Here is a 23,004-nt window from a genome sequence, read left to right as displayed (position 1 = left end):
CATTGTTGTTCTTCTCGGGGAATCCTTCACCTTGGTCAGCAAGCGTATCCGGACTTGACCAGCTTACTTTTATCTCTGTCCCGCCGCCGGGGGGTGAATAATCCCGATCCTCGCGATCTTTGCCTTCCTTCCCTGGCGCTGGGGGGTTATTCCCCGCAGTTGATGTTTCTTGACCAACCAGTCTCACACCCGCCTGAGGGCCGGGTTGGATTCACTCAGATACCCGCCCGCTGCTCATTATATTTTTGAGGTTACGAGATATGACTCGCAGCATGCATTGAATGTGTTATTTCCCGTTTGGTGCCGTGCGGAGCAAGTAGCCCACCACCGCGCCGCCGCCATCTTACACTTGTGTTGTTTCGTTTCGAGGAAGACATTTGCCATATAGTGATTCCTCACCATTACGGTATTTTGTCTCATCGCCACACATGAACACTGAACTGAACTGGAACCTGAGTTTACATCCTGACCAAATGCCCGAGATACCGAATCTTTTGATGTAAACACCCCTCCCCTCCCCCCTGTCTCTCCCCCGTGCCACCGCCTCACCTCATCCATCAACAAACCTTGCCGTTTTCCACAACAGTCAACTTGTCCCAACTGAGCCTTTTGCTACGTGCGTACTCCACATACACTGGTCCACATTTCCAAATCTGAACTCTGGTACCAACGTGCAACCGTCCGCGCCCCCGCCCACCAACGGTCGTCGCTGTTGCACCCCTTCCCCCCCCCAACCTGCTTCTCAGCCGCTCTCAGCCGCTTCGTCACCAAGAACCCCCACCACAATCGACTTACACCTCACCGGTTCTCGCCAATTATTGCGGGAAACCACCCGCGTTAGATACCAAAAAAAGTGATCAAAACATAACAATTCTTCATTTCATTCAAATCTCTTCCTCCCATTATTCCATCCATCCAATCCATCCAATCCATCCCCTTTTTCTTCTCTATAGCATATAGCATGACATGATAAGTAGGAGTTAAGACAAAGGAAAAAGTGGTGACTATGGGGAAAAAAGAAAAATGCCAAGGAATGGTGTGGTATCTGATAGAGACAGAACAAGAGACAAGAAGAAAAATCCCTCCGATCCGGAACCCAACGCCTTGCCAAAAGATGAAAAGGTAAGTAGAAGAAAAAAAGGTAGAAGAAAAAAAAGAAGAAACAGTAAAGCCCGAACCCGACCCCGATCCGGAACCCCAATTCCGAACTCACCCAACCACCTCCCGAACGCCTTTTTTGAAGCCAAACCCCCGACCAAAAAACTCCTTATCCCAAAAGGCAAAGAGAAAACCAAATCACTGCTGCTGCCCCCGATTAAGCATAGCATCAATCCCCATATCCCCAACGCTAGGCAACCTCCCCCCGTGTCCCATATACGGACTCGCCCCTTGACTCTGCCCCCCATTCTGACTCTGCTGCTGCGTCTGCTGCTGCCCACCATACGCCGTCCCCGTGCTCGACACACTGTTGCTGTACCCGTGCCCATACCCCGTGTGATGCCCATAACTCTGATGATACTGCGGCATGCCCCCATAGTGATGCCCCATCCCATGCCCGCTGCTCCCGTTGCTGCTCGCCGCGCCGGGAGTGCTATGCGCACCCGTAGACCCCGTAGTTTCAGGAGAGGAATAACTCTGTTCCGCCACATCGTCGATAGGAGTGAGAGCCCCGAGCCCAATGTCATCGTCGTAGCTCGAAGGCAAAGGTTGGCCAGTCTCTAACCTCTCACGACGGGCGTAGGCGCGGGCGTGGGATTGGATGTTTTTTAGGCCGTTGGACATGCACTTTTCACTTGTCAGTATTGGAACAAGCAAGAAAGGGAGGGGGAAAACACAAACCTGCATCTCAACCACGTTCCACTTCTCCCCACACCTCGCTGCCAAGGGCTGCCAAATCTCCTTGCGCATGCTCATGTACTCTTTGCACAACCTCTCCAGCTTCCTGTTGTCGAAATCGTTCTGTCCCCTCCTCTCCATCAACCTCTCGTGTCTCTTCCTGCAGGCGTTCCCCGTCTTCCCCGGGAAGGCCTCCCGCTGAATCTGGTTCCAGTTCTTGCCCATCGCCCTCAGAGCAAGGAGGGTGCGGTCGTCTTCCTGGTTCCACGCCCCCGAGGAAGCGCGGTGCTGAGTGGGAAGGGTGCCTCCTACTGGCCCGCCCATGTGGGGTGGTTGGTGGTGGGTGGGGATCTGCAGGGACGGGACCGCATGGCCGACGGGGTTGACAGCGTAGGGATCGTACGAAGCGGCCATCATGGGGTTGCCGCCGGCGGTGGTGGTGAGGTCCGAGTAGAACCCGGAGAGCTGCCGGGTGGGTTGGTAGTAAGACATTGTGTCGGGCGCCGATGTGACGTCGGGGTAATGGTAGTATGTGTTGTTGTTATTGGCGTTGCTTCCGCTGCTGCTTGGTGCCCGAGTCAAGTTGGGCATGCTATGTTTTTCGCCTCCTCGGTCCTTATTGGTGCGGTGACGATCTTGCGTTTCTGTTTGGCCCGGGTCGAGTGTATTACCTATCAGGCGGGCTTCGTGGGTCGGTTTATGATGGTGTAGTTGTTGTTGTCGATAACAAGAAAAGGTAGGCCGGCAACCCAGTTTGATGATGACAACAAGGAGACGATGATGAGGAAACTCTTCAAGACCAAATGAGACCAGAAAACCAGATGAGACCAGAGTAGGAAAACCTGACAATGACAAAATGAACAATGGAGAGGAAAAAAAGAAGAAAGGGGTCGCGGTGAGGCGGGTCGAAGGGCTCGAGGACTGAATGACTGGCTAGAGAAGGCCGGCCGAGGAGAGAAGGAGAGGCGGTCGACTTATAGTATCTCAGGCTCAAGATGGAGACCGGAAAAGAAACAAGGGTGGAAAGAGAATAAGACCCAGGCTTTGATCTCTGGTTGCCAAAAAGGGAAGGGCACCCAAGACCGGGGTAGGAGATCTGAAACAAGCAGTATAGTGACAAGAAAGCTTGGACTGATGAAACTACGCATCTGTATCTGAAAGACCTTGATGAGCGGCCAGCGGCCTCTGCCAATGGCTGATGGGTTTCGAAATGGCGTCTGTTTGAAGAGCGGGCGGCTACCAAGCAGACCCTGTGGAGCACGCGGAAGTACTCGTAGGGCGGTTAACTCGAAGAGGACCTGGGGGCTAGACAGGGGGGGGTGGGGGGGGGGTCCGTGGATAAGGTGACAATAGAAGAGAAATCACCGGCCACTGGCGGCAGTAAGGACAAGAGACAGGACGAAGAGAGAAGGTAAGAAAACGCGAGATTACACTTGCAACGGTGATGAGGTGTGTAGGTAAGGTAGGTAGGTAGGTAGGTGTCGAGGACCCAACAGGCTCTCTCTCACCGTTCGCTTAGGGCATGGTGCGGTACTGTGCCGTGACTTCGCCAGCTCTCGTAGATGCAGCGAGAACACAAGTATCTCGAAGAGAACATCCCAAAGCGGGAATGGCTGTTGTGGGGTGCGGGAAGCGGAAGACATGCAGGCGTGTGCAAAAAATAGTACCAGCATCCAGAGAGCGGCTCGTAGGAGTTTACCGCCAGCCTCGTGCATACGGTACCCAAGCCTCCTCTCGCCGCACTCGACATCCATCATGGTTTTGCGTAATTGCCGTCTCAAGAGAGATGGATATCAGTCAGAAACAACAACGGAATCCAAAACCAACAAATACCACCTACCTATCTTACCTTACACTGCCCGTAAACAAGGAAAACACCGGACCTGATAATGGAGGCCATTGATGGCCTTGTGAGGAGGCGATCAAAATCCGGCCGGGCGATTCTGCGACTGGCCGGCTGGTCTCACAAGGCCCAACAGCCGGTCCTCGAGAGTGTCCCGGAATCCCACCGATCGGGACTGCTCACCAAGAAGGCATCGAGAAAGGGAAACAATGGCATTGAGCTCTGGCGCGCGACAGGCGGCAAAAGAGCGTCTCGCGAGATTAGAGCGGCAAAGGAGATTATCAGGGACTGAGCATCTGTAGCGCTCGGTAGCAATGTTACAATCGGAAGCAGAAGAGCAGCAGCCGTGGAAAACATCTTTGACGTAATTCGGCCCGGCAGCGAGGAGAGGTGATGTTGGTGGGTAGCCGCGGGGTACAGCGCCAACGTGGAACCTGCGACACGGTGGAATTCAACTGGCGAGCCAGTCAGTATGGACTGCCATCTGCTGGAGGCGTGTTGTCGGCTGTCAGTAGACGAGATGACACGAAATAAATCTGGCTCTCAGAAACAAAAGAGCTGTGGGATTGGCTGCCTTCTCCGGGCAATTGATGAGAGGAAAGAGACGGACGGGGACTGACGGGACAGAGGCGCGCGTCAAATTGCTTGGAAGATCGATCTTGCGGGTAGCGAGTGGGGCTTGCTTGTCCTGGCGTCCTGCCTTCCCGCTCTAATTTTGGGAAGGCGCACGTGCTCTGGATCCACTGGCTTGGTGTTTATTGGCTGCACAAGATCTGTGATCCCTGTCGGCGGCAGGAACAAAGCTGCAAGGGACGATCATCACCGTTGGGAGCATCACTCACTGTAGCATTGGGGGTTGCACAGCGTTCACTATCAGACTGCCATTGATGTTTGCGGCAGAATTGTTAAGGATTTTCCACTTGCCCCCCCCATCCCGTCTTTCATGGATTTGGGGTCCAAGCTTCTTCCTCGTCAAGATGCGATGCTTTGGCAGTTGCGACCCCCAAATTGTCTCTTGCTGTTTGAAGCACCCACAACTTCTTACACAGTATTCCAAAATCCGAGGCATGATCGTAAATTGGATTTACTGCCCAGCAAAATGCAGACAAATCATCTCATCTCATCTCATCTCATCAGGCCCTGGCTGCCCAGTCGTTCTGCCTCTTTGGCACCTACCCGTCAACAAAGACAACATCACTCCGCCTCATTCTCGTCTCAACTTTCTTTTGGGCAACTCCCGGAATGCCATTTCATGTAACCTCACATGTGAGTAGTTCCGGGACTTGGACTCGTCAAGGCGTACGAGCTCCATGGGAAGGGGAATTACACACGCCTCCGGGGAATATTTTCCAACTCAACCCAGCCGCGCAAGCATAACAGGAGGAGGCAGAACACCTTGTGGTAACCACCCTTCAACAACCCCACCAACTCTTTTCATCGCTGCCAAATGCTGACTATGCCCCTCTCTTTATGACATACCGTAGTCACTCCTTCTGCCCCCGACCTACATACATCTGACCCAACCACACCTGCATAGCACGGCAGTTGACGGAACGGCCAAAGTCAAGACCCGGCCTGACAGAGCGGCCGGCCCTAAACGTTTTTGTTTCGAAACTTTTTGACCTGGGCGAGACCAACGTCGACCTCGGCTGCGTTTCTGGTCATCTTTGTCAATCTCCCGCGTGATACCAGATATGCGTGGGAGAGCTCGCGGTCCCGTCATCTTTTTTTGGTTTCCCGCAACCACTCGGGCTGCCGGCCGACGACCGTGACTCCTGCACTCGGGCCCGGCCTGCCTTCTCGAACCTGTACTCACCAACATCCTGTGCGACCATCTCGAGAGTTTCCGTTTCACCATTCGTCTCGTGAGTCTAGCTTCTGAATGGATGCTCGCGCCGCAATCTTATCAAGATAAGGCCAGGAGATAAGATCAATCCCGCACACACCTTTGTTGGTTCGAACCCTGCCTCATCACATCCTTACTGCCATCCTCTTGGACTAAACCCCGGCCGGCACTTGGGTTTATTTTGGTTCTGCGATTACGCCAATGAACCAACAGAGTGGCTTGGTGTTACATATGTAATCAACTTGACATGAGCTATGCCAGTGCAAGACTGTACAAGCAGCTAACTGATGCGAAGTGGACACCGGCCCGGTCCATCGGCACCCCGCCGGGACTGGTCGCCGGGTGCCGGTCACACAACCCCACTTTGAACCGGCCGGACACCGGGAGCAGCACGGCCATCTGGAAGGGCATTCAAGCAGCACCTCATGCTTGTAACAAGAACCATCTCGCCTGGTTCGCTAATATTTATCACAGCTGTGTCTCTTGTCAAACTTGCAGTCGGTAGGTATCCAAAAAGACTGCACCATCATGCATATGCAACGTTCGGCCAGCCATATGGTCGATACAGATCTGGCACTTGCAGCATCTCAATCGTCGTTTCATGATTCATACTATTATGCATGAGCTGAATATCACACCCGGCAGTCTGGAACTTGGTGATATTGACACTTTGTCGGCGGAAATAGACTGGCCACTGTGACCCTTCTGCAAGTTGGCACCTGTCATCCATACTTCCAAACATTGGCGAGCGGCGCGCAATATTCACTTTCCCCTTCTCTCCATCCGTATGCCATGACTAAACGCAGTCTTATGTACTCTCTGTTGGCTTCGCCTCTCTGGGCACTGTTGGAACAGGGTCATGCAGATCCGCTGAGCCTCGATGATGATTGGCTTTATCTCGAGTCTTCTCGCCCAAATCGGTATCAATTTTCGACTTCACAACTGAGAGTCTCCAACGTGCACTGCGAAGCCACCGATGGTTTCCGGGGTGTAACCTTCACGAGAATTATAGGTCTCTTGACCTCGGTGTCGGTCTCGGTCCCAGGAGTTTCCCAAAGCCAGTCTGGTTGAGGGCTGGCGGCCTTCACACCTACTACTTACTTTCTCACCTCACCTGCGTGCTACCCCTCATTTGATGTTTCGACTTTTTATAGACCCCGCACCACCAACATGACGGGCAGATTCAGCTCACCGATGCCGCGGGCAGGCATAGGTCATCCGGGGTATCGAGGTGATCAGGAATCGGTCTTGTCAAAAGTACAGTCCCGTCTTCACTGCCTTTCCAATCCAGGATGTCGGCAAGCCTCGGCCGAACGTCTTTGACATCTTACTTGCTGCTCCTGGCGCTCCATGGCGGGATAATATTCCCAGACCTCAACACTGGCTCGGGTTAGTTATCACCGAAGAAGACAAAAGACAGGGGGCTCTTGCTGACTGAACAGACAAGAGACTGGCCAAGTGCGCTAACGCAGCGCGCCGTTAAGCCACCAAGCCACCCGCACGACTCAAAGCAGCTGCCGTTCGTCATCGTCTCCCCCCACAAAACACCAAGACGCCACACATCACGGCAAACTCCTTCTCTTATACCGTACAAAGAAGAGGACGAGTGTGTGTCTGCCGTCGAACCAAGATAACCGACAGAGAAAGAAGGCCCGATCGATATTGTCAACGGCTTTTGCCCAGCGAATGACAGCGTTTGGTCCCGAGAGCTGTCCAATGGGCTCGCGGCGGAAGTTGAAGCAAGCAGGCCAAGCATTTCAGGCTAAAAACCACACAAGTGCTTGTTTCCTGTGCTACTGTGTGGCATGACAGGCAGTTGCCGCGCGAGCGAGAGGGAGGATCTGCGCCGAGGAACTTGGCAAGATGGTTCTTTTGGCTGGTGGCTTGAAGAGGCTTCTTTTGTTGACGACATGTCAAGCGGCATGGTGGTGGTGTAAGTGCTCTCTTTTTGGGGTTGGTCACAAATAAAAGAAGTCTTTCGGATTCTCAGATTGGCGGTCAATGGATAGACTGAGAGAGTGCGTGATGGTGTCACCGGGTGGTGATTACCTCCGGCCTCTGATGCTTTTGGCCTCCTCTGTTCCAATTCCCGAGTTTGAGCACACAGCATCGCATCGTCCGACCTGGCCAATGATCCCCATCATAATCCCACATTCCCCCATTCATCCGGGAAAGAAAAGTACGGTCACATTGACACTGTCTATCTCCGGAAGTTGGATTGAGTTTACCCCTCATCCCGGGAGCCATGATCCTAGCCTTGTTGCCGCTGTTACCACCGCTCTAGACTCCTACGAACCATGACCGGCAGAGAGGTGCGCTGGAAGGATGCGATCAGCATCAGTGACTGCAGGTTCACACTGCTGATTCGTGCGGGAATGTTACGCTCGCCTGTTTAAGGTATAGAGACAGGCAAGCTTGAGACCCAGTCCTACTCCCTCCTTCTTGAAGAGGAAAGGGTGCGGACGGACGTGCCACGACAGATACTCGCATTTTGGACTCGGTTCCCGGGCAATTGGAAGATATGGGCCCATTGGCAAGCAAGAGACGAGGTGGGTGGTGACACTGAGGTTCCATCCGGTCAGAGTCTATCTACCTTATCCATGTGGGCGGATGAAGGGGGACTGGTTTGCGCCTACATGAAGAGATCAGCAGTAATATATTGGGGGTCCTCCCCGCTTTGTTGACCTTTTGGACCCCTTTACTTGCTTTCTCACACTCTCTCACATGCACTCTGTGGATCTGGTCCAGCGGTTGGTTTGATATCGAACAGCAGACAGCATCGTCCTCACTGAGACAGGAGCAAGTAAACACATCAGCCAACACACCATGGGCGGAGCCGACGCCGGCGCAGGCGCATTCTACGATGCAGCCCTCCACAAGCGCGAGACCCTGATGGGCAAATCTGGACCTTCGGCCCTGATCAAGAACTTTAGGGTGTTCCGCATCGCGCTGTTTGCCTGCATTGGTGGTGTGCTGTATGGGTACAACCAGGGGATGTTTAGTGGCATTCTGGCCATGCCGGCTTTTGAACGACGTATTTGCCTACTTTCTCCTCCCCTTGTTTTCCAACCAACTCATGCTAACCACAGGTTGGATGTAGACATGGGCGAGTACGTGACCGATTCAACCAAGAAGGGGTGGCTAACTGCCATTCTCGAGCTCGGCGCCTGGATCGGGACGCTTCTCTCTGGTTTTATTGCCGAGGTTTTGTCGAGAAAGTATTCGGTTCTGGTTGCTAGTGCGGTTTTTATGCTTGGGGTGGTGATTCAGGCGACGGCGATTACGGGGGTGGGACATGATGCCATTCTGGCGGGGAGGTTTATTACGTGAGTTCCCCCCATCTATCATCACGAAAAAGAACAAGTTGCTGACGGTGAAAATAGGGGTATGGGTGTTGGTTCGTTGGCGATGATTATCCCCATTTACAACAGCGAGGTGGCTCCCCCCGAGGTGAGAGGTGCGCTTGTGGCGACGCAGCAGTTGGCGATCTGCTTTGGGATCATGATTTCCTTTTGGATTGACTAGTAAGCCTCCGGTGTTTTCAAGAAAGAACGAAGCAAAAGGGGGGGAGGTCGTTGACAAGAGAAAAACAGCGGTACCAACTTCATCGGCGGCACCTCGGCCGAAACCCAATCCGACGCCGCCTGGCTCACCCCCATCTGCCTCCAGCTCGCCCCGGCAGTGATCCTCTTCGTCGGCATGATCTTCATGCCCTTCTCCCCCCGCTGGCTCGTCCACCACGGGCGCGAGGAAGAAGCCCGCCAGGTCCTCTCCTCCCTCCGAGGACTCTCGCCAGACCACGAGCTGGTCGAGCTCGAATTCCTTGAAATCAAGGCTCAGTCCCTCTTTGAAAAGAGAAGCGTCGCGGAACTGTTCCCCAACCTGCGCGAGCAGACAGCCTGGAATATCTTCAAGCTCCAGTTCGTCAGCATCAAGAAACTGTTCCAGACCCGGGCGATGTTCAAGAGGGTGGTAGTGGCGACGGTGACGATGTTTTTCCAGCAGTGGAGCGGGATCAATGCCGTGTTGTACTACGCACCCTCGATTTTCAAACAGCTCGGCCTGGATGATACTTCCACCTCGCTTCTTGCCACGGGCGTGGTTGGGATTGTGATGTTTATTGCGACCATCCCGGCGGTTTTGTGGATCGATCGCGTAGGGCGCAAGCCGGTGTTGACTGTTGGCGCGATTGGCATGGCGACATGCCATATCATCATCGCGGTCATTGTCGCGAAGAATATCGACCAGTGGGAGAGTCACAAGGCGGCTGGCTGGGCAGCCGTGTGCATGGTCTGGCTGTTTGTCATCCACTTTGGCTACTCGTGGGGACCATGCGCGTGGATCATCGTCGCCGAGATCTGGCCGTTGAGCACGAGGCCGTATGGTGTCGCGTTGGGGGCGTCGAGCAACTGGATGAATAACTTTATTGTTGGGCAAGTCACGCCCGATATGCTGGAGGGAATTACCTACGGGACGTATATTCTGTTCGGTATCCTGACGTACATGGGAGCGGCGTTTGTGTGGTTTTTGGTGCCCGAGACGAAGAGGTTGACGCTGGAGGAGATGGTAAGATTCTTCCCGCTCAGTTAACCCTGAATCTTCCCAAGCTGATAGAAACCTCAGGACATCATCTTTGGCTCTGAAGGGACCGCAGCAGCCGATTTTGAAAGAATGGCCGAGATCAACAACGAAATCGGCCTTTCTCGCATCCTCCGAGCCGAAAGCTCCAACACGACAGGCACTCCCTACGAAACCCTGCCAGAGAAGGGCAACGCCAGTGATCACTCCGAGCGTATCCAGGCTGTTTGAATCGAATCAAAGAAGGAGTAATCAATCGGGCCATGATTGGTACATGTTATACCCTAGGATAACAATCCCAAAATCTTAATCAGCGGTGTCTGTTTTCAATTCAATCTTCCCTCCCAACCCGTGACCCCTTCGGCCTCCGGCCCATAACATCCAACATCCAGCTCTCATTCCTCCCATCCCTCTCCCTCTGCGCCCTCGACTCCTGGAGTAGTGCATCACACCCCCTCTTCCAAGCCTGATACTCGTCCGAAAACAACATGAGCGGCATCGCAGTCCGGCTCATGCTCGGGCCGGCATAACTCCCATGACTCAACACCCTTTCTTCCTCCTCCTCTTCCACCACCTTCTCCGCCTGTTTAGCACCCCCATCCATCACCACCTCATCAACCTCCAACCGTCCCCCTAGCTTATCCACCTCCTCCCTCAACACCCGATAGACCAATCCCCAACACCCCAGCACCCCCAACCTCTCCTTTTGCTCCACCCCCTCCCAAATTTCCTTCTCCAACACCCTTTTTGGGTCAGCCCCTAACCTAAGCAACCCCCGAATGGTATCCCGATGGGTAAACCGCCCCGCCAAATGCAACGCCGTCCGTCTCCTCCCATCCCGCTCCTCCAGCAATTCTTTTCCCACTCCCGCAAAAAGCTCCTCAATCACCACGGCAGGAACCCCATTCCTGGCTGCTACATGCAGCGCGGTCATCCCATCCTGGGTTTTGACTTTTAGGATCCAGGCTTCTTGGCCGAAGAACCGGAATAAGGTAACTGCTAATTCGGGGGAGGGACCGCGGAGGGCGGCGTGGATGGCTGTGGAGTGGACAGTATCGCGGATCTTACAGGCGTGGGTTGAGAGCAGGGAGTGCACGAGGGGGGTGTTCCCCCATAATGAGGCGATGGATAAGGCGGTGGTTAGGGATTGGGGAGGGGGCCCGTAGAAGGAGGGCCAGGGGTGGGATTTTAGGAGGTGAGAGAGGAGGAGGAGTTCGGAATTTGGGGAGAGGATTTTGAGGGGTTTGCTGGGGGGTTTGCTGGGGGGTTTGCTGGGGGGTTTGCTCGGGGGTTTGGGGGGGATAGAGATGGGGTTGTAGGTTGGTGGTGGTGGTTGGGAAGATAGTAGTGGTGGTGGTTGGGATGATAGTATTGGTGGTGGTGGTGGTGGTGAGGTTTGGGTGGTTGGACAGGAGGGAGGCGAGTAGGGTGGTGGTGGGTCGAAGTAATCCATTTTACCCTAGGGAGTGGTGAGGATTGAGCGGTAAAGATGTAGAGCGCTTGGCTGGGGAAAACAAAAAATGTTGGGTGAGTTTTGGTCGAGTAAAAACGATGAAGTTGTCGAAAGACAAGAGTGAGGTCATCCCGAGGGTTACTAATACTCGTTTGGGGTAGGAGCGGGGGGAAAGTTGGGGGATAAGGTCAAGGCAGAATCATGGCAGATGTGAGAGGCGGTGGTGCATATACGAATCACGATGAGACTGACTTTATGCTGCCATTCCGACCCATCAGCCAAGACTCGATCAAACTGAGATTAACGATATAGAAACATTACTCCCTATTGCCGTTCGTCTTCAAACTCAGGAAATAACCCCCGCCCTCACCAACCACCCCCTCACACACTCTCTCAGATCCTCCTCCTCCAACCCAACCAACCCATTCGAACTCTCCTCCTCCCCCACCGCATTCCCTGCCCCATCCGCATTATTATACGCCCTCAGAAAATCAATAAAAGCCCTATAATCCCCCACAGCAAGCTTCTCCTCCCCAGCCCTTTGCAAGTCCTCCGCCCTCTCCCTCTTCACAACAGGGTACTTCTCCCCCGTCAGCTCCTCCACAGCCTGTATAATCTCGTTCTGCGACACCTGGAACGACGACGTGACTAGATACCTATTCCTCGTCTCCTCCAGATGCTTCAAAACCCCGACAACCGCCCTGCCCACCTGCGCAAGCGTGCTCACTTGAAACTTTTCGTTTCCCGAGTCGACAATCGACGATGTTTTATCGTCAAGGCTGATGGTGCTCAAGCCGTGCTTCTCCAAACCCTACCTAATATCAGCATCCCTTTCCCACAACTTGTACTATGGTTGTTGTGCGGAAAAACTCACCCAGTCAAAAAACAACCCCGTACTCACCCCCGTCCACTCAATCTCTCTCTCTCTCTCAATCAAATAATCCACCACCTCCACCTTCCCCCTCAGTATCGCTCCCATCGGCCTGTCCCTCACCTTCCGCGTGTTAACCCCAAACTCGCTCGGGATAAACCTCTTCACTCCCGCAGCAATAGCAGCGTCAACAGCTAGTCTCTGGGCTGAAACCCCCGGGCTGCCGACCACAGAGACAACAGCGTCCTGGCCTGAAAAGGCATCCTTAAGGGAGTCAAAAGATCCAAAATCGACTTTGTGGACAGTCACACTGTCGGGGTAGGCGGGGGTGGAGTTGGTAGAGGAGAAACGGGTTAGGCCTGTGACTGTGAAGCCTGCTGAGAGGAGTTCGTGGACTATGGAGGGGCCTAGGTTGCCGGTTCCCTGGGGATTCGTTAGTCTTCAAGAGAGTGAGGGAGTGGGGGACAGAGGAACTTACGCCGAGGACGGCGACGGTTTTGACGGAGACCATTGTGATTTGACTGGAAGAGTGAAGCAGTGGTGAAGTATGTTTGTGGGAGGGGAACAGATGTGAAAGACGAAGAATGTGTTGGAGATAACGATGAGGAGAAAAAGTTGGAGAAAAGGGGCAAACGTATCTGTTTATATGCCGAGAGTCATATCAGCCTATGTTGCAAGACTGGCGTGTGATGGCGGCAAACAAGCAGAATGGATGGGGTAATGCATTGGGGATGGTGCAACGTGGGGTCAGAAATGCGACTTTCCCAAGTCGGTAGCTATCATCGGGGAAAACTAAAGGACACATCATGACTGACGCCAGGGATGGAGCAACGATGTAAGTAAGAAGATGATAATAGAATTTTTGTTAAAAGATGTTGATGTTTTGGTGATGTGGAAGAGGGAAAGACCTCAAAGCCAAGCCAAGAGCAGCCAGCCATCTAAATGATCTTGATGTCTCGCAAAGATTGAAGATGGCAGTACACATTCAGACCAAATCCCATAAATTCTGGTATCTACCACAACCCCATCCCCCATCCCAAAACACCAAGCTTGCCCCTCCCCATCCCCAAAAAATACATTACCAATCGAATACACTGTTCAGCTACGAAACTCCGCCGCCTTGTGTGCTAACACCCTGATATTATTCACCAACCCGCCCACCAATTCCATATACTGATTTGGCTGATGATCCATCGCCCTCCTCCCCTGATCAAACAGCGCGGCCGGATCGAGTTCAACCTCCAACTCATGCTCCTTGTTCTGTTAAATCGTTAGCATGATCCACAGTGTGCCATAACGACATAACCTTACCTGTGATATAACTTGCGTCAAATCCACCTGATAAAACCGGTGCTTATAACACAACCGGTCCTTATCCCTCTGATAACCCCCCCCGCCCTGCTCCTTCACCAGCTGATCCAGAACCTGCGGTGGCCCATCCCACGTCCACTCCAGATTGATACTAATGCGACAATCTAGCGGTGATCGCGGGAAGTGAATATTGGTGTCCGCAACCCGAGCCTTCACTATACGAGCCAAGACCTGATTCGTCTTCTTTTCGTACGTGATCCTCACCCGTGGTGGCTTTCGGCCAGCAAGCCTCGTCACGCACTTGGGCAGGTGCCTGTCCCGGATCTCGGGAGGTAGCTCGACGAATCGGTCGATTTCGCGGCGGTGTAGATATTCGATCGGGACGCGCGTGCGGTTCACGTGGGTCTCTTTGACCATCTCGTTCAGGAAGTCGTTGAAGGAGCGGTGTTCAGACTGAAGAAGACACAGGTTAGCAGGTGGAAAGGGCGGTAAGGGGGTTGGGGGGGGGCGACGAAAGATTTACCTCGGACATGCTACTTTGAAACTTGACCCATTCCCCCTCTTCTAGCACGCACTCGGTGTATATTGGTAGGCGAAGACGTTCCGAAGTATCCTTGTCTATTATTGTGCCCAGTTTCGCCTCAATCTCAAACTTGACACCCCTGGCCTCCATCTCTTGGATGTCTGGTGAGCCGAGGACGAAATGAGTTAGCCAATCGGCAATGTGTTTTGTGCAAGAGTCGTAGGGAAGAGCAGTGTTGACGATGCTGGGTTCCCATGGTCCTAGCCCCGACGCTATCGCGGCAGCATCCGGCTGCGGCGGCCCGGGTGGTGGTAGTGGTGCCGACTGGTGGTCTCGGGGAGCGGCGATGGAACGTTTTTCTTCGGGGGATGTTTGCCGGCTGGGCTGGGGCTCGGTCTTGGTGCCGTTGGTCTGATGAGATACCGAGCCGGAGAAGGGGACGGGGTGGAATAAGATGCTGTTGGCCTTGTGCAGTGGACGGCCGTCCTGGGACTGCGCCCAGACGGGCGGTTGTGTGTACACTTTTCTCCTCTTTTTCTCGGGCGCAACCATGGCTCGTCGCGCATTCAATGGAACGGCGCCGGCATCGACGAGTGCAGGGCGGCCGCTGGAGTCTCGCAGCGGAGGCGGTCGCGTATCGCGGTTTTCGAGTTCGTCGGGTCGAAGCTCGCGCTCGGCGAGTTTGCGCTTGGCGGGAGTCGAGGCGCGGTCTCGGGCAGCGTCCTGTTCTGCAATCGGGGCCATGGTGGTGGTAGGTGGTGGCGGATGGATGGGGGGATTAATAATACGAGAATCAAAGTCGGAAACAGAAGAACGAGGACGGCCAGAACTGCTTGGCAAACTGGGGACTCGAGTTTTGGGACTGACGCTAAGGCTCCGGTCTCTGTCACCGTGTGAAGGTGGGCCCCGGCCTACTGAGTCTCGACTGTGTGGGTCATGCTGGCCTGAACTTTGGACACTCGAGTTCCGGGGCAGGGAAGGTGGTGGAGGAGGTGGTGGAGAGGTGTGTGGTGTCGAGTGCCCGTGGAAGCTTGGAGCTGGCAGCCGTTGTCCGTACGGACTGGTTGGCTGGCCGTACCCTGTTGACACCTGCGCAGGGCGCGCCGACAGAGGGACGGCACCTGCTCCCCCTCCCGGCGTGGGTGGCAGCGAGGATTGTCGCTGCAGGTCCGGCTGCGGAAGCGGATGGGGGGCTGCCACGGGACTGCCTTGCACAAAAGGCGCGCCATATTGTGCCGGTTGGCTGTGTGCTGACGTCGGTGTCGGCGTCGAATGGGCCGAGTGCGATCGTTGGACATAGGCGTGTGGCCCGCCCGGAGTGCCAACCGGAGGCGTCTGCGGAACGTGCGACCCTTGCATATACGAAGAAGGCGGCCCTGTCATACCAGCAACACCCGTCGGCTGGCCGTAGCCTTCTCTGGGGTAGGCGCTGGTCGGCGTATACTGGTGTCGTTGCACAGGGCTGGTGGGGGCTTGCTGTGGTGGGAAGGGGTAGCCGCTCGCCGTGCTGATTGAGGAGGAGCCTGGTGTCTGCCGGTACGGGGACGGGACGGGCCCGGAGCTCATGCTCGGCGACCGGAGCTCGGCTGGTGGCATTGGCATCGGCTGGATGGATGGTGGAGGTGGTCGACCGGCGCCATATGGACCTGCGCTCGGATAGGGAGGCGGCGATGCGAAGGCGCCTGATGGTGCCCGCTGTTGGGCGCCGTAGTCATGCGATACGTGACGGCTCGGGGATGGCTGAGGCTGCTGGCCGTAGTCACGGAACGACTGGTGGGGGTTTGTTTGGATCGGCGTCGATGGCAGCGTCGGCTGTGGATGCATCTGCTGCTGATGGTGGTGCTGTTGCTGGTGGTGCTGCGGTGCTGGCTGCAGTGTTGGTGGTTGTGGCGGCTTGCTGGGTGTCGAGGCAGCAGGCCCATTGTCGTTCAGCATGACCCTGAGATCCATCTTGAACCACAGCTGTGATATAACGGCTTGATTGTTCTTATCTGTCGTCTCTCTCTACTTCCAACCTTGCTCTCTGCTCTCTGCTCTCTGCGCTCACTTCAGCTGATGGACCGTCTCTTGCATGTTCCTTTATTCCAGACAATAGCGATGCGACGGCGACGGCGATGGCGACAGGACCGGGGCGCAATTTCGGGGCGCGCACAAAGGAGCAATGGGATGAATGGATGGTAGGTTCGGGATGTGTAGCTGTAGCTGGTGGTCATCGCATCTCCGTCGTTGCCCTTGATGCGCAGCCAGACAGACACGTCGGTTCGTTCTCTCGGATTCAGTCGCACATCACCACGCGACGCGGGCCATGGGGCGCAACAGGCGATGGGAGGAGGGGATGAGCGGGGCGACGGGATTTAGGTAGGGGAGCGCGGGCGTGTTTATCACGATATGGGCGTCATGGGGGCTGGGGAGGATGGCGAGCTAGGAAAAAGGTTGATGTGTGCAAACGCCTTGTGCCAAACGCAGGTCCGCCGAGTGGATTGTGGAGTCGCTTGCTGGGCTGGGACCTGGTCCGTCCGCGCGCATACGGTAGGTATCGGTATGTTCTGTTGCTCTCTCGTGTCCGGGGGGGAGGGATTTCTCAAATCACGGCCTAACAGTACGTTTTTTCCCGCTTCCGGCATCGATGCCGTCCAGAGGCACAACTCAAGAGGTCAGTGGCAGTGGCGTGCCCTGAGATCAGTACAGATACACGCCGTCTACATTCAAGGATCCACTCATCCAGCTCTGCACCAGCTTGAGCTGACCGAAGTTGAGTGTTACGCTGTACAAGACTGATTGACTGCAAGAGGCTCCCGTCACAGCCAAAAGCCAAAAGCCGACAAACACAAAAGTTTCCGGTCGCAGTGGACAGCTGTCGCACTCAGCGACCCCAGCTGCCCCGGCTGTCCATCCAGCCTTATGACAAAGCTGGGGGGAGCATGGACCACCAGATGGCGGAGCGCAAAATATAAGCTTCCGAAGTGGCCATTGATTGGCTGACCCGCTGACTAACATCAGCCTTGGCCTCTCTTGGCCCTTGTCCCAGACAAGCCTGGGCGAGGCAGGCAGGCAGGCAGAGCTCCTGACGTGGACTGGAGTCTAACCTGGAAAGCGCCGCTGCCAAACAACAAGCTCCAAGCAACGAAGCTTCAACAACACCACATTCTCAACACCACATCATCCATCTCGACCCTTAGCGCGCAGTTTACTTTCGAGTCTTGATCTGCGAAATCCTCGCTGAGATATTGAAATACAATCACTAACCCCTCTCCCCCCGACATCGAAGCGCATCGACACAATGCCAGGCCTCGTTACAGCCAGCGGAGTGTTGGCTTTTCTCACTGACGAGGAGCCCGAGCTCAAGGTCTTCGCCCTCAAGACTCTCAATGACGACATCGACACTGTTTGGACCGAGGTTGCCAGTTCGTTGAGTCAAATGTACGTGATTGTGTATCAACCGCGCTGTGTCTTGCCGATCTAAGCTGATCGTTTGTGTTTTGAGCAACACAGTGAGGCCCTTTACGAGGACGAGTCCTTCCCCGAGCGTCGCCTCGCTGCCCTCGTTTTGGCCAAGGTTTACTTCCATCTCCAGGCTTATAATGAGAGCATGACTTTTGCCTTGGCCGCCGGGCCCCTGTTCAACTTCGATGCTCCTGGCGAGTTCGAGGAGACTATCCTCTCCAAGTGCGTCGATCAGTACATTGCCGTCTCGTCGGCCCGCCATGTCCCTTCGAAACAGAGCAAGGCCAACATCTCTCTAGAAACCACCTTTGGCACTGGCTCCATCGACGGCTCTGCCTTGATCTCGCCAACCACGCCCTTCTCCCAGTCGACCTTGCCACCCAAGTCTTTCCTCTCGCGTGCCTCGACCGACAACACTATCCTGGACCCCACTTTCCAGCCAACCAAGGAGGGACGCTCCAACTCGGTCGTCCAAATCACCGACAGCAGCACCCAAAAAGCCCTTCAAAATGTCATCGAGCGTCTCTTTGAGAGCTGCTTGAAGCAGGGAAAATACAGACAGGTTGTTGGTATCGCTGTGGAGGCCAAGAACCTCGAGGTTCTCCGGAGGGTCATCAAGCGGGCCAGCGAGGAGGGCAAGCAGTCCAAGGATAGCACACAGAGCCCAGCCGAGGAGCTCATGGACTATCTTCTCAAGATCTCCATGGACATTGTCCAAGAGCGTGGCCTGAGAACCGAGATCCTGCGCCTGATCCTGGATCTTCTTAGCGAGATCCCTAACCCAGACTATTTTGCCATCGCCAAGTGTGTGGTTCACCTTGACTCGGACGAGGAGGCCGACAAGATGATTAGGCAACTAGTAACCAAGGGCGACCCGAATTCGATTGCTATTGCTTATCAAATCGCATTTGATCTTTACGACAACGCTACCCAGGAGTTCTTGGGCAAGGTGCTCAAGTCTCTTCCGTCCGGCAGAGCGCCCGAGCCCCCAGCGACTGCGACCGAGGATGGCCCCGCCGAAGAAGAGGCTCTACTCGAGAGCCAAGAAGGCTCGGAAGAGGAGCAACTCCCCGAGGAGACGGCCAAGGTTTACAGGAATATTCGTTCCATTCTCGATGGCAGCAAGGCGATCAAGCTCAACCTCGAATTCCTCTATCGCAATAACCACACAGACATCACCATTCTGAACAAGGTCCGGGACAGCCTGGAAGGTCGTAACTCCATCTTCCACACGGCTGTGACTTTCTGCAATGCTTTCATGAATGCCGGCACCACCAACGACAAATTCTTCCGTGACAACCTGGACTGGCTTGGCAAGGCCATCAACTGGTCCAAGTTCACTGCTACGGCTGCTCTCGGTGTCATTCACCGCGGCAACATCACCCAGTCCCGCAAGCTGCTGGAGCCCTATCTTCCTAAGCAGACTGGAGTCAGCAGCGGTGGCTCTATCTTTAGCCAGGGCGGCGCTCTTTACGCCTATGGCCTCATCCACGCCAACCATGGCGCTGATGCTCTTGAATATCTGCGTGGCCAGTTCAACGGTGCCGAGGAAGAAGTCATCCAGCACGGCGGTTCCTTGGGTCTTGGCATCGCTGGCATGGCCACGGGTGACGAGCAGATCTTTGAGGACCTTACCAAGGTCCTCTTTGCCGATTCTGCCCTCAACGGTGAGGCTGTTGGGTTGGCCATGGGCTTGATCATGTTGGGCACCGGAAACGCCAAGGCCGTGGAGACCATGTTTACCTATGCCCACGAAACTACCCACGAGAAGATTGTCCGCGGTCTTGCTCTAGGCATGGCCCTCATCATGTTTGGGCAACAGGAAAATGCCGATGTCATGATTGAGGGCCTTCTTGCCGACCCCGACCCGACGCTGCGCTATGGAGGTGTACTCACGGTTGCCATGGCCTACTGCGGTACTGGAAGCAACAAGGCCATTCGCAAGCTCCTTCACCTTGCTGTCAGCGACGTGAACGACGATGTGCGCCGTATCGCCGTCATGTCTCTTGGTTTCATCCTCTTCCGCAAGCCCGGAAGTGTTCCCCGGATGGTGGAGCTCCTTGCTGAATCCTACAACCCTCACGTCCGGTACGGCTCCGCCATGGCTCTGGGTATCTCATGCGCCGGCACCGGTCTGGATGAGGCCATTGACCTGCTCGAGCCCATGATGAAGGATCCTACCGACTTTGTCCGCCAGGGCGCCCTGATCGCCCTGTCTATGATCATGATTCAGCAGAACGAGGTCATGAACCCCAAGGTTGCCGCCATCAGAAAGACTCTCAAGAAGGTTGTTGGCGATCGTCATGAGGATGCCATGACCAAGTTTGGTGCCGCCGTTGCCATGGGTATTCTGGATGCTGGCGGCCGCAACTGCTCGGTTGGTCTCCAGACCCAGACTGGCAACCTCAACATGCCCGGCATTGTGGGCATGGCCGTCTTCACGCAGTACTGGTACTGGTTCCCCTTCACCCACTTCCTGTCGCTGAGCTTCGTGCCCACCTCCATCATCGGACTTGATCACGACCTCGAGATCCCCAGTTTCAAATTTCACTGCAACACTCGCCCGAGCCTGTTTGACTATCCCCCAGAGCAAGAAGTCAAGACCGAGGAGGGGCCGGCGCTCATTGCAACTGCCATCTTGTCCACCACGGCACAGGCCAAGCGTCGCGCTCAGAAGAAGGAGCGTGCCCAGCGTCGTGAGAGCATGGATATTGATACTCCTACCCTTGCCAAGACTCCTGCCCCCGCTGGAGACAAGATGGATGTGGACGAGGACAAGAAGGCCAAGACGGAGGAGCCCAAGGACAAGAAGGAGGAGACCGGGGCTGAGAGAGAAGGCTCGGTCGACTCCAAGAAGAAGGCGGAGAAGGAGAAGGTTGGCTACGAGGTTGAGAACATGTCTCGTGTTCTTCCAGGCCAGTTCAAGTACATCAGCTTCCCGACGGGACGTTACAAGCCCGTCAAGAAGGTATGTTTGTCTGCACAATTTTTTGTTATGATAGGTGCTAACGTGTTTCTAGCCTACCGGTGGCCCCCTCTTGCTCCACGACACGCAGCCCGACGAGCCCAAGACGTTGATTGAGGAGAAGCTGAAGAAGGTGACGACCGAGAGAGCTCCCGTGGTTGGCGCGCAGGCCGGGCGAGGTGGTGCCCAGACGTCAGCCACGCAATTGCTGCAGAGCATGGAGGCTGCCCGTAGCCGGGCGGGATTGGGCAGCGAGCTTAACGAGATTCTCCGCCTTTCTGCCCAGGCTGCTCGGGAGATACCACAGGGACGTTCTTCCTCGACTGCTGGTGGCGACGGAAGCGGAGCGGCGGCAGCTGCGGGTGTGTTGACGGCTGTTGATGAGGACAATGAGGGTGATGAGGAGGCGCCCAAGCCCGCGGACTTTGAGTACTTTACCGATGCCGAGGATGAGGAGTAGATGGTTGGTGACGACTGTATGATATGGTAGACTTGTTATATGCTAAGTAATAGGTGAGCGCTGAAGACATAGAGAAGCCTGTGCCAACACTTGTCTCTTGTTGGTCAGTTTCCCGATTCTGAAGACCCAGCGTGAATTGTCTTGATCTGATTGGCTGCGCGAGCTGGTCCCTGAATATCACATGTGGGGCGATTGATAGTGCCCGACGACGTCATTAATTCTGGGCGGCCATGATGACGGGTGCACTCAAGCTGCTTTTCAGTCAGTTCTGTTGTTAAATAACTGCCTGTATTCCTGAACGGCCAGTCAATACTCCCCCATCTTCAATAACCCATCACCATTTTGAACACACCACATCATCATCATCATCATCAACATCATCAACAACAACAACAACAACAACAACAACGACAACAACAGCAACAGCAACGGCAGTGTAGGTTCTTACAAATGGCAGACAAATACGTGCTCCGCGTCACAGCCGGGCCGTCCTACGACCTGTCGACCCACCAGCTCGTCAACGTCAACTCTCCCACCCCAACCACCATCTCGTCCGATTTGATTTCTGCTAGCCTCAACGTCCGTATCCAAAACTACCACCGCTCTGTCCCCCCCACTGCTCCCAGAACCTCCCCTTATTTTGAACAGGAGCCGCACAAGTCCAATAATGACCAGTACTCGATCGCTTTCAAGTTTAAGCTTCACGCTCCGGAGAAGGATGAGTCGCACAGGAACGAGATCGGGGAAGCGGAGGATGATGAAGGGGAGGAAATTGAAGAGGATGATGAAATTGGTGTAAAAGGAGGGGACCTGCAGTTCGGGAATGACTTTGATCATCCTATCCGTGACAGACTCCCGCCTGGGTTCGGGGCCGCGATGAGGATTGTCAAGTGGTGGGTTGATCCCGGGTTGGAGGGGGATCCGTACGCTGACACGCCGTATCTGTATGGAGCTGGGTTGAGTAGCTTTAACGCTGTGCATGTTGGGCCTGGGGTGGAGGATGACCCAAAGAAGGGCGGGATTTGGGTTGAGGAAGGGGGGGATGAAAAATGGAGAATTGAGAGGGGGGTTCCACAGGAGGGCAGGGAGAGGATGAAGTGGGGGTTGAAGGGGGAGAATCTGGAGAGGTGGGTTTGGGAGTATGGGAGGGAGTATGCGGTTGATTTTTATAACCCTTACATTGACTTTGGGGAGTTTGCGTTGAGGTTGCCTGGGTTTGGGTTGGGGATTATGAGGTATTGGGATGGGCAGGGGTTGAGGTATGTCTGTTTTTTTTGGGGGGGAGGGGGGGGTTCTTTTTGTCAACTATCACCTATCTTGGCTTTACACTTTTCAACCTCGTTGTGCCCCTTGCACCGTGGGAAAGCAGCAAGTGCTGAAACGACGATTGATAGTAACAAGGTCAAACGCTCACACCAGCTTAGGTATGTCCTCCGCAACAAAAAGACGAAGCAGGTTTACCTGGTAGTGTTGTTTACACTGCACCTGAAGGGGGATGTCAATGAGGATGGGAGCTTGAAGCCGGCTGCGATTGAGGCGTTGAAGAAGAGGTCGGGGGCTTTGGAGGGGGAACAGGGGGCGCCGTTGGCGGATGATGTTGAGATAAGGGAGGACGGCGAGGACTCGAAGAATGGGAAAGTCAATGAGGATAAGATGGTGGAGGAGGCGAGGAAGAAGTTGGAGGGGGCAAAGGTGGAGGCTGATGAAGATGTTGATTGAGGAGTCTTGATTGGGTTTGAGGGGGCTTGGTTTGTTATGAGTCATGATACCATGTTTGTGATGTCTTTAAACGTTTTTCCTTCCCTTGGTGTTAATTCAATAGAGGAAATGGCTTTTGATTTCGAGTTTGTGAAGCCGAGATCAGTTCATGTTGT

At 54.8% G+C, this 23,004-nt stretch overlaps 6 protein-coding genes across 6 annotated transcripts; 3 read left to right on the top strand and 3 right to left on the bottom strand.

The window, feature by feature from the left end:
• Window positions 1-896: 896 nt before the first annotated feature.
• QC763_511550 (uncharacterized protein) lies at window positions 897-4,337 on the bottom strand. The gene is made up of 2 exons (XM_062913711.1): window positions 1,840-4,337; window positions 897-1,785 (listed from the first exon to the last, which is right to left on the bottom strand). Exons 1-2 carry the CDS (start codon window positions 2,425-2,427, stop codon window positions 1,297-1,299), a joined length of 1,077 nt encoding a protein of 358 aa, XP_062765052.1. The 5' UTR covers window positions 2,428-4,337; the 3' UTR covers window positions 897-1,296.
• A 344-nt stretch (window positions 4,338-4,681) lies between these two features.
• Window positions 4,682-10,433, top strand: QC763_511560 (uncharacterized protein). Its single transcript, XM_062913712.1, has 8 exons — window positions 4,682-5,080; window positions 5,164-5,544; window positions 5,596-6,914; window positions 6,973-8,559; window positions 8,626-8,851; window positions 8,909-9,049; window positions 9,119-10,091; window positions 10,149-10,433. The coding sequence occupies exons 4-8, from the start codon at window positions 8,352-8,354 to the stop codon at window positions 10,332-10,334; spliced, it is 1,734 nt and encodes a 577-aa protein (XP_062765051.1). The 5' UTR covers window positions 4,682-5,080; window positions 5,164-5,544; window positions 5,596-6,914; window positions 6,973-8,351; the 3' UTR covers window positions 10,335-10,433.
• A 1,464-nt stretch (window positions 10,434-11,897) lies between these two features.
• On the bottom strand, window positions 11,898-12,938 carry QC763_511570 (uncharacterized protein; the record flags this gene model as incomplete). Its single annotated transcript, XM_062913713.1, has 3 exons — window positions 11,898-12,367; window positions 12,431-12,850; window positions 12,906-12,938. The coding sequence occupies 3 exons, from the start codon at window positions 12,936-12,938 to the stop codon at window positions 11,903-11,905; spliced, it is 918 nt and encodes a 305-aa protein (XP_062765050.1). The 3' UTR covers window positions 11,898-11,902.
• A 587-nt stretch (window positions 12,939-13,525) lies between these two features.
• Window positions 13,526-18,514, bottom strand: CET1 (mRNA-capping enzyme subunit beta; the record flags this gene model as incomplete). The annotated part of the gene is made up of 3 exons (XM_062913714.1): window positions 14,262-18,514; window positions 13,739-14,191; window positions 13,526-13,687 (listed from the first exon to the last, which is right to left on the bottom strand). Exons 1-3 carry the CDS (start codon window positions 16,209-16,211, stop codon window positions 13,526-13,528), a joined length of 2,565 nt encoding a protein of 854 aa, XP_062765049.1. The 5' UTR covers window positions 16,212-18,514.
• On the top strand, window positions 13,743-21,130 carry RPN2 (proteasome regulatory particle base subunit; the record flags this gene model as incomplete). The annotated part of the gene is made up of 3 exons (XM_062913715.1): window positions 13,743-17,681; window positions 17,754-20,673; window positions 20,726-21,130. The coding sequence occupies exons 1-3, from the start codon at window positions 17,542-17,544 to the stop codon at window positions 21,128-21,130; spliced, it is 3,465 nt and encodes a 1,154-aa protein (XP_062765048.1). The 5' UTR covers window positions 13,743-17,541.
• A 450-nt stretch (window positions 21,131-21,580) lies between these two features.
• On the top strand, window positions 21,581-22,982 carry QC763_511600 (uncharacterized protein; the record flags this gene model as incomplete). The annotated part of the gene is made up of 2 exons (XM_062913716.1): window positions 21,581-22,389; window positions 22,555-22,982. The coding sequence occupies 2 exons, from the start codon at window positions 21,581-21,583 to the stop codon at window positions 22,847-22,849; spliced, it is 1,104 nt and encodes a 367-aa protein (XP_062765047.1). The 3' UTR covers window positions 22,850-22,982.
• Window positions 22,983-23,004: the final 22 nt, after the last annotated feature.

This window comes from Podospora pseudopauciseta (genome assembly GCF_035222475.1).
Source record: "Podospora pseudopauciseta strain CBS 411.78 chromosome 5 map unlocalized CBS411.78m_5, whole genome shotgun sequence".
NCBI classification, from domain to species: domain Eukaryota; kingdom Fungi; phylum Ascomycota; class Sordariomycetes; order Sordariales; family Podosporaceae; genus Podospora; species Podospora pseudopauciseta.
Note: the sequence above shows the minus strand (reverse complement) of the source record. Positions and strands in the feature narration are given on the sequence as shown.

Excerpts from the sequence above, each read along its gene's own strand:
- QC763_511550 (XM_062913711.1), bottom strand. The coding sequence starts at position 2,427 with ATGCCCAACTTGACTCGGGCACCAAGCAGCAGCGGAAGCAACGCCAAT. Across the intron at positions 1,786-1,839 it reads GGAACGTGGTTGAGATGCAG|TGCATGTCCAACGGCCTAAA; the intron begins GTTTGTGTTTTC and ends ACAAGTGAAAAG.
- QC763_511560 (XM_062913712.1), top strand. The coding sequence starts at position 8,352 with ATGGGCGGAGCCGACGCCGGCGCAGGCGCATTCTACGATGCAGCCCTC. Across the intron at positions 8,560-8,625 it reads CATGCCGGCTTTTGAACGAC|ACATGGGCGAGTACGTGACC; the intron begins GTATTTGCCTAC and ends GGTTGGATGTAG. Across the intron at positions 9,050-9,118 it reads ATTTCCTTTTGGATTGACTA|CGGTACCAACTTCATCGGCG; the intron begins GTAAGCCTCCGG and ends AGAGAAAAACAG.